Below are 15,493 nucleotides of genomic sequence, written 5' to 3'. Positions count from 1 at the left end.
ACCAAGAATTTCAAATCCTAATTATATAGAAAATTACATAATTCTTCAAGCATATAAACAGGAAATGGATATCATAAAATAGGTAACTAAATTTTTTACTTCAAATTATTCCCAACTGGAACAATTCAATTACTGTAATCTGAAAGCTGTCAACAAATCATAGCCACTGTGCAATAAAGGACATTGTAAACAGAAAGATCTTTGAATTAAGTGATTGCACGGAGCAGTAGGATGTGAACTTAATGGGTTTTTATATAAAATGAAAAAGGTATTGGCAAAATGATAATTCATTCTACAAGCTATCAACATTGCACAATCTTGGAGAGTCTGTTTTCAGTAAGGACTGTAAGTCAAGTATGTAGAACTGTGTTTTGGCCTAGGCTATAATGTTTTTAACTGAATCACAGTAAAAGAAAGATAAAAGAGAATAATTATGTATTTTTAATCAAAGGACGGCGTATACATTAGACATGGTTCTGGTGTGAATTCCTTAATCAGGGTCCCATTCTGACACACATGGAGGTGGGTTTGAGAAAAAACTTGTTTTGAGGTAAACGGTGTTTAAAAAGCCTTTGTGCCAAGGTGCAGAGTGTCCAAACTGCTCTCTAAATACCTGTTTGCTACTACATGGTGGGTAACTTAGAGTGGCAGAGTATTTGGGGATGGCGAATGGTCATGCCTGGTGGGAAACAAGTACAGTTACTGGCATAGTACCATTGATGGAAACCTGTTACACACCCAACAGCAGTGGAAAATGTATTTATTCCATACCCATTGTAACAGATCCCACAAATTCTGTACCTGGGATATAGAGTAGGGCTATAGCTTATTCATTTCCATATGGATACAGTCTGTACTTGTTCATTTCTTTCCTTTTTGTTCATTTACCAGATTGAACCCATAAAGTATCTGATTGGTCAGCACAGTTAATAGAATTCATATAATAAATTTATTCTACAAAAAGTTTAACACCACATGTTTACAACTACCTATTAAAGTTACAGTGGAAACTCTAAAGAAGAACTTTAATTTGGGTGGGAGGTGAGCCAAAGTCAATGGGAGCACAATTTATTATTTAATGAGAAATTAAATAGATCATATTAGAAAAATGCCCTTGAATCTTTGTTTTTCAGGGGTGTAAAATCTAAGGGCTGACAGTGGTCAATTTATTGTATTTTAGCACGAGCCTTTATTATATTAAAGCATTAACCTTTATCAGAATACACCATGGGAACAACAGGAGCTGCTGGCGATTCCAACAATACTATTCCCATGATGCAGAGCTGTGGTTTAACAAACACTTTCCCCCTTTCCCCACTATAGAATTTTGTAAGCATTTAATGTCAGAATAAGAGTTCAGGAACTTCTTGCCTTCTCACCACCTCAGCTGCAAACTGGAGATCTGATATTCTTAGGCTGTCAAATCTTTGGGACTGGGACCATGTTTTCCAGTATATCTGGACAGTATGAAGCACATTGTGGACAGTTCCACAGTACTAAAGAATAATAATAATAAATAAGGCCATTAAGAGATTAGTGTTACGCTGAACTAATTTTGCAAGTTGGACCTAAAAAAGTAAAGAATTAAATAATGTATATGTATATATAAATTGATATTTAGTAATTTCATTTATTTTCAGCATTGCTGGTTATTTAATTCATTCTCTTGTATTGCAGTGAACATTTATGTTAAAGTGTATACAAATAGTCCATTTCTAGTATGCATGGATTTGGCACTTTCTCAGAAAGAAGTAATAGATCCAAACTATTTATGGATTGGACCAAATGGAAAGAATCTAAAAGGCAAGTTACTTTCTCCTCATTACAGTTTATATACAGTCTTACTGGTTCCATGTTTATTCCATCACCTACTAACCCACAGAATCTGATTTTTATGAATATCACATAACTAGAAGCAATCCATATGTAATGGCAAAAATGAAAAATTCTGTTGAGATAGATCTTTGTTTTCTGTTTCTCTACTCTTTTACAGAAAAATAATAATTCCATCACTAATGGTTGAGTAGATTTCACTATCCTGTATGTGAGATCACGATTTCTAAGTTTTTGGTGATCCCTATCATCAGTGAGATGGTGTGACTTGTGGGTCATATTATCCTATGTGAATTTATTCATGAGTGCTTTCATTAACCTTCATTTCTTTAAGCCATTTTCCATAAGAAATAATAATGTGTGATTAGTCAGAATTTGTTTTGAAGCTCTTCAAAACAGGATCAAGAATAAAACTGTGGAGAAAAGTTTCACTTGGTAAAAGACTTCGTAGCTGATCCAGTTGGCCCACTCCATCAGTTTACAGATGTAAACACACAAACATTCCCCACTCCACTAGTTTGAACACCAACAATGGTATTATGAATACCATAAATGAAAAAAATGAATTACTTAAAAAAAAACTAAGCAGTTTTCACTTATATAATATTAGTTGGATATTCACTTTATTAGCATATCAAGAGCATATTTTCACCTGTTCTTAAGTTGTCAAAACAGTTGATGCTCTGAAGTATTCTCACCAAATAAATACATTAAATAAATACATATCAATAAATTGATATGTAGCAATGCTAAAAGCACTCCCATCTTTATGTTCTCAGCACACTTAACATAACTTAAAAATACATCTTAAGTGCAATAATTTAAGATAACCTGCTGCAAATCCTCCTTTCTGTCAAATAATTCTGGACACCTACAGTTACATTCCCTCTTCCAAATTTTCAAATGCCTGAGGGAAAAAATGAGATTTGCAACAAGTTCTGAAGGTCATTAGATTCAGACCAACATCTATAAGTAAATTGATATATTATTTACCTTTACATAGGTATATCTTCTCTCATCTGTTAGCATACTTCATAAATTATGCATCAATATTTTTCCAATATTAATCAGGTAGTTTCCTGTTTCCATTTTAGGACAAAGTTACGTCAATCTCACTGAAACAGGAAAACTGATGGTGAGAGGTTTTCAGGAGTCTATGTCTGGATCTTATACTTGCACTCTTTCTTATAAAACCATCAACACTGACATACAAGAAGAGAGAGAGAAATTTAAGACATATAAATTTATGGTATATGGTAAGACCATACAAATTTGCTGGTACACTAGTGCATGTGATTTTTCTGAATATTGGTTTATTAAACACAATTAGTTATCACTGTACTCCAGAATGTAAATTACATTTTCAAGCACCTTGGTGTTAAACATCTTTATTATTCTAAATACCTATTTTTGAAAAGTCAGTTCAATACAACTTTGATTTCAATCAAATCAACACAACTGCCAAGAGCATGTGGTGACTGTCCTTGAGAATGAAATAATCTTTACCTTTGGGAAAAATAGATGAGGTCATTGCCTTCTTCCTGCCATCCCCCAAAGGTACCCAAGGTCAGAAGAGGAGGCTCTGGTGTGGCTGTGATCTTGTTCCAAAGAGGTGTCAAAGATGGGCCTCTGTCCTGGTCTGATCTTAGCTGATGACAGGTGTTACAAGTGGTGGAAGGGTGACAGATTGTGCAGTTTAGCAACCCCATCATTCTCCCAAAAACAATTATAAAAAAATAAATGAAAGGAGAAAGAAACAGATGTAATTTCTCTTTCCAGTCATACTTCAAAACTCTCCACCCTAAAATGCAGGTACATGAAGTACTTCCTTTAACAACTTCTCATCACATTTCAGTTATGTCTACTTTTGAAGCAAGTGCACAGGCTGAAAAATGGCCATGTTCTGTAGATATTTTGACATATAACATTTTCCCATGTTTGATATTTAGGCACATAGTCATATAAAAATATAGTGCGTACACATACAAAAATTCTTGTGCATATCAAACTAAATTAATAGTGTAACACCATTTAAGTGAGGGAAGCTATATCAAGGATGCATTTGGCCCATCATGCTTAATAAGTAAACAAATTGGTTTGCCTCTAAATAAAAGTCTATTTAAGATATAAGGTACAAAGAATAGTACTGCATAGGAAATATAATATGTGTGGGACAGACATTATATTGCATGTACTTATGTGTATACTAATTTTTTTAAGCATATAGGGAGCCTGACTACACATACCAGATATCTGTTCGGTTTACTACAAAAGAGTGCAGACTAGCAGCTAATGGTCAATTCTTTGAAGAGCTGAAGAAAATCTTGAATGATTTAATCTCTGATTTGACATGTCATGTTATAGAACCATCATACAAATGTCATGTCATCAAGATACCAAAGCATGGCCTCCTGGATGAGCTATTTGTTACTTTTCAAGGTAACAGATTTAAGCATTTGTTTAAGAGGTAATGTCACACTGTTACTTTATTAACAAAAGAGTTAAATTAAGGACAATATAAATAACATTTGCAATTATATCAGAGTCATGTTCCCTCGTATGTTGCTTCTCTGCTTTTCTTCAGAATTTCTGTATTTTTTCTTGTTAGCCCATAGATGGAGCTATAATGCAGCTTATGAGTTAGTTGAATTTATACTACTATACTTTTTACAACCTTACTGGCAAAGGTTATTCTCTAACAGGGGTGTTGTTTGCAAAGGGCCTTGGGAAACATAGGAAGGGCCATACTGGGTCAGACCATAGGTCTGTCTAGCCCAGTATTGTGCTTTCTGATAGTGGCCAATGCCAGGTGCTTCAGAGGGAATGAACAGAACAGGTAATCATGAAGTGATCCATCCCTGTTGCCCATTCCCAGAAGATCATTTACCAAAGTCCGGATATAGTTCATTTATGATTCTTCATGAATGTTGTAATTCTGTCAGAAAAATGATCAGATTTATCTTTCTTGCTATTTTCTTCTTCTTGTTTCTTGCCACTTCCTTATTCGGAGTTGGCAACTTTTATAGTCTTTTTCCGAAACTCATGATTGTACACCTGGTTGTCATGCAAATTAGTTTTTCTAATGTCCACTGTTATCCGGTCCATATACCAAGTCTTTGGCCTTCCCCTTGGTCATCTTCCATCCATGATCATTGCAAGGGCCAGCCTATCAATATAACTCTCAAGTCTCCACTGGACATGTCCCGACCAATGTTTCCTAGCCTCCCTCAACTTGTCTTCATTTGGGACAACCCGCATCATGCCCCTCACAACTTCATTTCATTTCCTATCATGGAGTGTGCAACCGTTTTACCATCTCAGCATCTTCAATTCTGTGGTGGAGAGCATACTGATTTATTTTCTTGTGCCTGGCCAAGTCTCTGTTCTGCACATTTGGATGGGTAGAATTATAGTTTTACACTCTACCCTTTAATTTTATTGGCATCTTTTATCACAGATGACTGGGGTCAGCTCCCATCATTTGCACCAAGCAGCTTTGGTATAGTGCTGGACTTCACTCAGAAGGGCACTATTATCAGCAACCAGTGACCCTATGTATTTAGATTCTTTCATTTGTCTAAGCTCTCTGCCTGTAATATCCTTGATGGTGTGTCCTCCTCCCTCAGTTATAACCTCAGTCTTGCTAACATTCACTCTAAGTCCTGCCTGCTCTGTGTTGCCACTGTTCAAAGTTGGATTTCAGGGTCTCACAATCTTTCGCACAGATCACTGAGGCCATGTCTACGCTACGGGGGGAGATCGATCTAAGTTACGCAACTTCAGCTACATGAATAACTTAGCTGAAGTCGATGTACTTAGATCCACAGTACGCAATATCGACTGGAGATGCTTTCCCGTTGACTTCCCTTTCACTTCTCATTCAGGTGGAGTACAGGAGTCGATGGGAGAGCGATCGGTGGTTGATTTAGCGGGTCTAGACCCGCTAAATTGCCTGCCGATGCATCGATTGCCGCACATCGAACCCCCAATAAGGCCAATGACAAGGCCTGAGTCATCAGCGAACAGCATATTCCAAGGCAGCTCCCTTCTCTTATTCTCACTTATCACATCCAAGGCAACTGCAAACAAAGAAGGATTCAACGCTGACCCCTCCTCCCCCAGTACAGCTAAACATTTACTGCTGTAGCAGACTACTATGGTAGTCACTCCATCAAAAATATCCTGAATAAGGCAACATATCCTTCTAGCACACCTCTCCATTGCAAATTCCACCAAACTAGTTTTCTTGATAAACATTCATACACCTTCTCCAAGGCTGCGCCCAGTTGCTGTCTCTTGTCTCTGAACTTCTCCATGAGTATTCATAGAGCAAATATGGTATCAGTTGTACCCCTTCCCAGCATAAATCCATATTGACCCCTCCAAATCTCAAGTGTTCTTCTCAGATGCTTTTCAATAATCTTCTCCCATACTTTCATAGCATGTGATGTCAGCTTAATCGGGCCATAATTAGCATACAGTATAATATCTCCTTTGTGTTTAAAAATGGACATCACGAAGCTTTTATGGCATTCATCCAGCATTTTCTGTTTCTTAAGGATATCATTGAACAGACTTGTAAAATATTTGATGCTGTCCCTTCTAATTTACTTCAGTGCGTCCACCAGTACTTCATCTAGCCTACGTGCTGTCTTCTTTTTCATATTCCTCGGTGCCTCTACAACCGCTTTCTCCTGTATGAAATCTGTTATGACCTGGCTCTGCTTGCATGTTCTTAGTTCCTCCTGTGAGTTCTCATTTGTCACTTTTTCAAAATAATCACTCCAGACATTCTTGATTGATTCACCATTTGTTTGCAATATGCCATGTTTATTTCTAGTATGTACAAACTCACATGAACATTTTCTTTCTTGCCTTAGCGAGTTTTTGGACAGTCTTTTCTCTGTCATATCCTCCTAGTTGATTATATAGTTGTCACAAGCCAAATTTTTAGCTGTGACAACACTTCTAATGGCCTCTTTTTTCACCTCCTTATACATATCATTGCTCAAGCTACTGGCCTGCCATTTAAAAAAAGTTACCTCTTTCTTATCCACAGATTTTTTAACCTGAAGATTCCACCACCAAGTCTTCCTTCTTATCCTTTTTGGCACTGGTTTAATCAATCCTAGCACTTCATATGCTGTTTCTAGCAACGTTAACTTTAATTTGTACCAGATATCCTCAACAAATCCCTTTGTGAGTCAGGAAGTCTGTGATTATTTCTTGTTTGAAGATTTTTTTAATTCCCATCTTTAAGTTTCCAATGCTTAGACCTTTTTGGTGCCCAGGGATTCAGGTGTTTCCAAGGTTTCTACATTTTGAAGTCCATAGGGATAGCCGACCCATAATGCTCTCTGTAGGTGTCATGGCACTGGGGAATTGATGAGGTACAGGGACACCTCGGACACATTTTCTCTTGACTGTGTATCTGCCCTACATGAGGAGAATTTATCCGATGGGACCTGCAGTTGCTTTGTGGCAATTTTTCATCATCAGAGTGAATGAATTACCTCCCCCTCCCGCCACCCATGTTCACAATGGAGATAGGACCCAAGCCTCAAAGTTCAAATCTGGATTTGGACCTTTCCATAGTTTGAAGTTATATGTATATATGGGGGTTTGAGTCTGTCCCATCTCTATTTTCCAGATCTTTTCTCTTATCATTTAATTATTTTGTTAGTGAATGACACTAACGTCACTGGATAGGAATCGTCAGGCCCACTCCTTTTCCCCCTTATTAATAAATGATACCACATGTTTTTTTCCAGAACTTTGTATCTCTCCAGTTCTCCGTGACCCTTTAGAAGTAATTATTAAGCATTCAGAATGTTCATTAGCTAATACTTTTAACATCCTAGAATGCCAAGCCAGCTAGACTAACTGATTTATACATGTTCATGTTTTCTTAGTATTTCCTTACCTGCTTTTAATCAGTTGGAGGTAATTGAAGTTGCCTTTCCTTTCTGATTATCCATTTCTCTTTATTTTTATTATTAAAAACTCAGTTAAGTATCTTGGATCACAAGAACAGCGGTTATGAAAACAATATCTTGACCACAGAAACGAATATAATAAAATGATTCTTCCTCACAAATTTGAGGCAAAATAGAGAGTGCCTCTGCTCTTGAGTTGTATTGTAATTGCATAAAATTAATGTAATATAAAGATAAGAAGCAGCAACAGTATGATGACTGGCGTTTGCATGCCAGTGCTTTGTAAAATAAATCTCCAAATGAAAGACACTCTGTCAAGGCTGTATCCCCACTTTGAACTTTAGGGTACAAGTGTGGGGGCCTGCATGAGGACTTCTAAGCTTAACTACCAGCTTAGTTCTGGTCCGCTGCCACCATTCCCTACCCTGGGAAGCTTTTAGAAACCTCTCACCAATTCCCTGGTGAATACAGATCCAAACTCCTTGGATCTTAAAACAAGAAGAAATTGACCCTTCCCCCCTCCTTCCTTTCACCAACTCCTGGTGAATACAGATCCAAACCCCCTTGGATCTTAAAACAAGGAGAAATCAATCAGGTTCTTAAAAAGAAGGCTTTTAATTAAAGAAAAAGGTAAAAATCATCTCTGTAAAATCAGTATGGAAAATAACTTTACAGGGTAATCAAACTTAAAGAGCTCAGAGGACCCCCCTCTGTCTTAGGTTCAAAGTACAGCAAACAAAGATAAACACTCTGGTGAAAGGTACATTTACAAGTTGAGAAAACAAAGTAAAACTAAGACGCCTTGCCTGGCTTTTTTACTTACAAGTTTGAAATATGAGAGACTTGTTTAGAAAGATGGGGAGAACCTGGATTGATGTCTGGTCCCTCTCAGTCCCAAGAGCGAACAACAACCTTAAACAAAGAGCACACCAAAGCCTTCCCCCCCCCCCCAAGATTTGAAAGTATCTTGTCCCCTTATTGGTCCTTTGGGTCAGGTGTCAGCCAGGTTACCCGAGCTTCTTAACCCTTTACAGGGAAAAGGATTTTGGAGTCTCTGGCCAGGAGGGATTTTAGTACTGTACACAGGAGAGCTGTTACCCTTCCCTTTATAGTTATGACACACTCATTTCAGGATGCTCCTTTGTAATGTATTTTTCAAGGTATTTGTGATGAGCTATTACAAAACAGTTTTGCCTTTATACCCTTTCTCCTTTTCTCTATAGTAAATCCTTTTGCCCCAGGATGGGAAGCAGTTTGCCAACAGATTTCTTATGACTGTGAAGATGTAACCAACAGAAGAGTTCAGGAGGTAGGATTTTTTTAATGCAAGCAATAAATGAGTGACTATTTTAGAACTCAAAATGAGGGAAGGAGCCGCTGCCGGGGGGGAGGGGAGAGGTTGTAAAATGTGGACTACAAAGTTAGTTAAAGGTGAAATTTACTTTTCCCTGTACAAACCCTAGATAATTGGGCTTTGTGCAGGGAAGTCTCGAAGAGCAAGCGCAGCATGGAGAAGGAATTTATTCCATCAATCCACAAGCAGACCGTGGTGCTTTGGTGCAGCTATTCTAGATGTGGTAGGGAATAGTAGCCATTGCTACTCCATGTTTCCTATGCAGATACTTTAGCCCATTGGATTCATGTAAACGGGAACTAGAGGCCCCTCCGCACATCCATCCCCAGTGGTCCCCTATGTAACCAATTTTGGACCATTGTGGAATGTTTCTTCCCCCCTTATTTAAAAGGACATGCAGATATCCATGCAGACGTCCCACTCTTAAGTACTTTTCTTTGTATTCAGGGTAGTCTGTCCACCATTGTATTCAGTGGATCAGTAGGGTTTAAGTGTTCTAGAAGGCTCTGATGGTCCCTTCATGCTACAGTGAATTTCACCATTAGTATCTACAGATTTTGACTGGTTGCAATCCACCCTATGCAAAGAGCAGGAATGTATATGTTATGTCTGGATTTTAAATAGTTCAGCTCAAGATAGAAAACTGTATTTAAATGTCATATTTATCCAAAATTTGCTGAGGCTAGTGTTAATGTTTCTTATACATTTACTTTCTAAAATATGAAATTATGAAAATTAGCAATATGTTAACATGTACTGTATTTTTTTATTTCAGTTTTCCTAGAACATAGACCTTTGGATTATGATTTGGTAGCTGTAATACAGTTTAAAAAAAAGTGTAGCTTCTGTTTTATATATAGTTCATTTAGCTTCATGGTGATTGTTTATGATATACATTATAAAGCCCTGATCCTAAGCCCACTAAAGCCAACGGAAAGACTCTGGATCAGGATGCAGTACAGTGGGTCCAGGATCAGGCCCATATTGCATATCATACATATTCAAGCTGAATTAGGACAAAATATATTTATTGATATATCTAATCTACAAAAAACAAAATCCTAGTGTCATATTTATCATTTAATTGTTCCTAAATTTTAGGCAAGAGATCTCATTGAAGAATTTTTCCATAAACAAACATATGTTCTGAAGCACGAGTTTCGGAATGTACCTGCAATACATTATATAGACCATAGTTTTGAAGTTACTCGCATTGACAGCTGTCGTCCAGGTTTTGGAAAAAATGATGACACCCACAATGACTGCGCTAGTTGCTGTGGTAATTATAGAAAAATAAAGTATCCATATTTTTTAGCAAGCAATATAAAGATTATTGCATATTAACCCTGCTTACAGTTTTTCTACCATATATATATATATTTTTAATATTGGTGATAAAAGTAAGTGTACTGCTGTTCATCTTTTGGAGAGGCATTGAGATTCTAGGTGATAAAGTTGGCAGGAATTGAAACAGCCAAGAAAAAAGTGTTGATAGTATTTGATGCATATCATACTGTAATAAAGGCTACCACTGCTGTCATTAGTCCATCTGGAAATATGGCTAAATGACTTTCTCCTCTTGCTCTTAGATCAGTTATAGGATTCAGGACATAGGATCAATAAGAAATTGTCACTCTCATAGTACTGCTATTTTAAAATAAATGCTCAACTGTTCTAGGAGTTCGCCTGCTACCAGTATCTATTTCTGAATTTAGGGTTACTGGAGGCAGGGCGTTCTCAGTAGGTCTTTAGTTCTTGCATTCAGGCTATGTCTTCACTATGCACCTCACAGCGGCCCAGCTGTGCCGCTACGGCCACGTCGCTGTAAGGTACGTAGTGTAGCCGCTCTTTGTGGGCTCTCTTGCCCACAAAATAAAACCACCCCCAAACTGGGACGGTAGCTTTGTTGGCAAAAGTTTTACTGACGAAAGTGCAGTGTAGACATAGCCTCTGTTTGTGTTGGCTTTCAGTACACAGTGCAAAGGCTGTCTGTTTAAACAGCGGTTAGTTAGAATTGAGGTATAGAATCATGGAAATGTAGGATTGGAAGGGACCTTGAGAGGTCATCTAGTCCAGCCCCATGTGCTGAGGCAGGACCAAATATATGTAGACCATCTGGACTGGTGTTTGTCTAACCTGTACTTAAAAACCTCCAATGTCATGCATTCCACAGTTTTCCTTGGAAGCCTATTCCAGTGCTTAACAAGTCCTATAATTAAGGCTAAAATTTTATCAGGGATATTTTTAGTCGAAGTCAGGGACAGATCACGGGCAATAGACAAAAATTCACGGCAGCCCGTGGCCTGTCCCTGACTTCGACTAAAAATATCCCTGACAAAATGGGGAGGTGGATTCAGCTAAGCACCTACTGCTGCTGAGGCTCTGGGGTCCCCTGCCACCTGCAGCAAGTGGGAGCTCTGGGGTTCCCCACCCCTCACGGGGGCTAGCCTGCTGTTGGGTCCTCTTGCCCCCCCCCCCCCCCGCAGTGCCTGAGAGTGCGCTGCAGCTGGGCAGCTACGGGGGGTTCCCCTACCAGGGGGGGTACTGGGAGCTGCAAGGGGGCTGGCTGAGAGCTACAGCCCCAGGGCAGAAAATGTCACAGAGGTCAATGGAAGTCTCGGAGTCCGTGATTTCCATGACCTCCGTGACATAATCGTAGCTTTACTTATAATTAGAAAGTTTTTCGTAGTATGTAACCTAAATCTCCCTTGCTGCAGATTAATCTGATTACTTTTTGTTTTAGCTTCTGTGGACACAGGGAACAACTGATTATTGTCCTCTTTACAACAGCTCTTAACACATTTGAAGACTTACCAGGTCCCCTCTCATGCTGCTTTTCTCAAGACTAAACATGCCCAGCTTTTTTAACCTTTCCTCATAGGTCAGGTTTTATAAACTTTTTATTATTTTTGTTGCTCTCCAATTTGTCCATATCTTTTTAACCCTAGGTGTGGTGCCCAGAACTGGACACTACTGCAGCTGAGGCCTCACCAGTGCCAAGTAGAGAGGGACAATTACCTCCCGTGTCTTACATATAGCACTCCTATTAAAATATCCCAGAATATTAGCCTGTTTCACAACTGTATCACATTGTTGGCTCGTATTCAACTCCAGTTATTCCCATTTTGTAGCTGTGCATTTGATTTTTTCTTTCTAAGGGTAGTATTTTTCACTTGTCTTTATTTAATTTAACCTTTTTGATTTTAGACCAGTTCTTCAATTTGTCAAGGTTGTTTTGAATTCTAATCCTCACCTCCAAAGTGCTAGCAACATAAAAATGGCCATACTGGGTCAGACCAAAGATCAACTGTTAACCCCTCCCAACCTGCTGTCATCCGCAGATTTTATAAGCATACTCTCCACTCCTTATCCAAGAAATTAATGATAATGTTGAATAGTACTGGACTCAGGAGAGAGAATGCCGTAGGATCCTACTAAATATGTTCCCCCAGATTGACAGCAAACCATTGATAATTACTGAATGAGTATGGTCTTTCAACCAGTTTTGCATCCATCTTATTGTAATTTCATCTAGACCATATGATCCTAGTTTGCATATGAGAATGTTCTGTGGGATTGTGTCAAAAGCTTTACTAAAATCAAGATATATCACATCTGTAGTTTCACACCATCCACTAGGCTGATACTGTTTTTTTAACAAGCTTATAGTTTGAACAGGTTGTATTTTTAAATTCTGAGTTTACCCAAAGGCTATGCAATACATATATGTTTTATACCTAAAAATATAAATAGCTAACCCTCCAGAAAAACTTTTCAGGAAAGTGAGGTTGGGGGGTATTTACATGTCACTAGTCATTTCCAACAGTCACATCTATTGCTCATGGCAACTGAAATTTGCAAGGCAGCCACCTAGAGTCAATGTTACACAATGTTAAGCAAAGTAAATGTGCATTGCTGGATCGGGCCAAAGTGCTCAGCCCCTGGATTGAGCCCTTAATTTCTGATCAGACTTTTGGTTCAGGCTACTGTGTTATGAAGTGAAGCTAAGTGTGTTGATCTCAGAGAAACTGAAAAAGGCATTCTATAATACAGGTAGAGTTATCCTACAGGGTATGTCGGAATGGAGCACTAAAATATTAAATGAAAAGTAACTGATATAAAATATATTAAAATTAAGAATGTAGTTGTCCTTTATATGATCACTTAGCTCCATATGAAATATTCAGCATGCAAAAATATAACCTGGAGCTAGTTTAGTGATCTGCTGAATGTCCCTAATACACGTTTGAAAATTCCATAATGTGTATAACCCAGCCCAAGGTGGAAGGCATCTGACTGAAATACTGTATATTTGTTTGGTTGCAGTGGTTTGTGACCCTGGAACATACAGTCCTAACAATGAAGTGAGATGTCGGATTTGTACAAGCATTCGAATCAAACACTATGGAGCAAAATCTTGCTAATAAACTTAAAATAGAAATTGGAAAACTGAAGAAAACTTGTGAAAGCATTATTATTCTTTTGTGATGTCCCTTTTTTTACCTCCAATCCTGGGGCTCTTATATTTCAATAGCCAATCCTCTTAAGATTTATATAGCTTTACATTTTCTGTAGTCAGGAACCACTTGTGGATAGGGATTCTAAAAAATGTCTAGTATAAAATGTTCATACCGGGGAGAGTAACTCAATGGAAAACAAAGAATGCAAAGAAAATTATGAGTATTAATATGTGGTTTTTACAGAAAAGTCTCTGGTTTGTGGTATTGACACTGAACACAGCATAGCACTGTACTTTAAATAAATGAAGGAGCCATAAACAATTCATGGAGAAGTGATATATAGTATAGCGCAGGGGTTGGCAACCTTTCAGAAGTGGTGTGCCGAGTCTTCACTTATTCACTCTAATTTAAGGTTTCACGTGCCAGTAATACATTTTAACGTTTTTAGGTCTCTTTCTATACGTCTATAAAATATAACTAAACTATTGTTGTATGTAAAGTAAATAAGGTTTTTAAAATGTTTAAGAAGCTTTATTTAAAATTAAATTAAAATGCAGAGCCCCCCGGACCGGTGGCCAGGACCCGGGCAGTGTGAGTGCCACTGAAAATCAGCTTGCGTGCCACCTTTGGCACGTGTGCCATAGGTTGCCTACCCCTGGTATAGCGGAATGATTGTAGAAGCATATTAATGTGTTATAATGCTTTAAGTAGAAGTCCATGTACATTAATGTTTGCTAGAAATTACTCTTATAGGCTGGAAGTACATATTTAACCTCTATAATGTAAAAATAAAACTATTTATTGTATTTCCTTTTGCTTTTTGTCCCTTTTTGTAAAAAACATGGTTGTTACAACTTTCCTCTTTGCATATGAACTCCTTTTCAAGTCAGGGAGGTTGAAATAATTTATATTAATATATTGTACTGAGTTTTGCTATGAGATATAGTGTACCAATATTATTAGCCATGCAAGCTAAATGTTTCAGAGCATGTTGTTAGAACTCAATTATAAACCCCTTTAAACACGGAATCTACAATGAAAACTCTGGCAGATTCTGTGTAGCTAAAATATTAATTTACTATACTGAAAATTTCACAGTGCTATACAGAAAGGGTTTCCAGACCACATCTAAGAAACTCAAAACAAATTCCAGAAAGTACCATCTGCTTTCATCAGCAATGTGAAAAAGTCTCCCTGCAACCACAGTACCAAATTCAAGGGGGATCATCTCCATTCTTCATCTTTCTGAGACAGACAAATTATGTTTTGTGTTGTTTAATGTAATGGACATGTCTCTTGGAGTTCCTAAAAAGCAAAGTTCTCTGTAGATATTAAAGATCAAATCACAATTTTTGTAAGAGTAGAGATTTGCCAGGAATAAAAGTGGTTATTTTCTTTTAACTTTAATTCACTGTGAAAGTTCCTGCACATTTCTTTATGTTATCAAAGTGAAATCTCAGCATTTATATTGTGCCTGAAATCCTTCCATTCCAGCCTACTCTGCAAAGTTAGGCAGTATGATGGTAAAAACACTGGCAGCCAGTTGAGCTTCCACCATTGCCATCACCAGTGGGATCTATGGTAGTGCAACAGTGTGGAAGTTTAAAAAAAAGTTTAATGTAGAGTAGGTCAATGACAGCTGGTAAGACAGTTTTTCTGGTTGTTCGTTTTTTAATAAAAGCTTAGATTCCAGATCACATATCTAAGGCAAGATATGTTGGCAAATTCCACAGTCCTGGAATCAGGAAACATAAGGAGCCTGTTTATATGACTTTTATGTTGTCTGCTGCTTCCATCGTGCTTTCAGAAACTATATTATAAGCAAACAAAAAAGGTGCTGAGCATTTTGATCTCCATCTGCTTTCTTCTGTAGCTATTTCTTCTTCTCTGCATATCACCTGTGGCATGTG

The 15,493-nt window shown here is 37.8% G+C and overlaps 1 protein-coding gene across 1 annotated transcript; it reads left to right on the top strand.

Moving 5' to 3' along the window:
* Positions 1-1,724: 1,724 nt before the first annotated feature.
* Positions 1,725-13,547, top strand: ZPBP2 (zona pellucida binding protein 2). The gene is made up of 6 exons (XM_065422767.1): positions 1,725-1,803; positions 2,928-3,089; positions 4,054-4,272; positions 8,993-9,078; positions 10,225-10,402; positions 13,450-13,547. The coding sequence occupies exons 1-6, from the start codon at positions 1,725-1,727 to the stop codon at positions 13,545-13,547; spliced, it is 822 nt and encodes a 273-aa protein (XP_065278839.1).
* The last annotated feature ends 1,946 nt before the right edge of the window (positions 13,548-15,493 follow it).

The sequence above is a fragment of the Emys orbicularis genome, chromosome 25 (assembly GCF_028017835.1).
Source record: "Emys orbicularis isolate rEmyOrb1 chromosome 25, rEmyOrb1.hap1, whole genome shotgun sequence".
NCBI lineage: Eukaryota > Metazoa > Chordata > Testudines > Emydidae > Emys > Emys orbicularis.
The sequence above is the reverse complement of the archived record's forward strand: the minus strand, read 5'-3'. Positions and strand labels throughout refer to the sequence as shown.

Bases quoted from the DNA above. Each gene is read 5' to 3' on its own strand.
- ZPBP2 (XM_065422767.1), top strand. From the start codon at position 1,725: ATGGATTTGGCACTTTCTCAGAAAGAAGTAATAGATCCAAACTATTTA. The intron at 1,804-2,927 runs GCAAGTTACTTT...TTTCCATTTTAG, and splicing joins AAATGGAAAGAATCTAAAAG to GACAAAGTTACGTCAATCTC. The intron at 3,090-4,053 runs GTAAGACCATAC...AATTTTTTTAAG, and splicing joins ATATAAATTTATGGTATATG to CATATAGGGAGCCTGACTAC.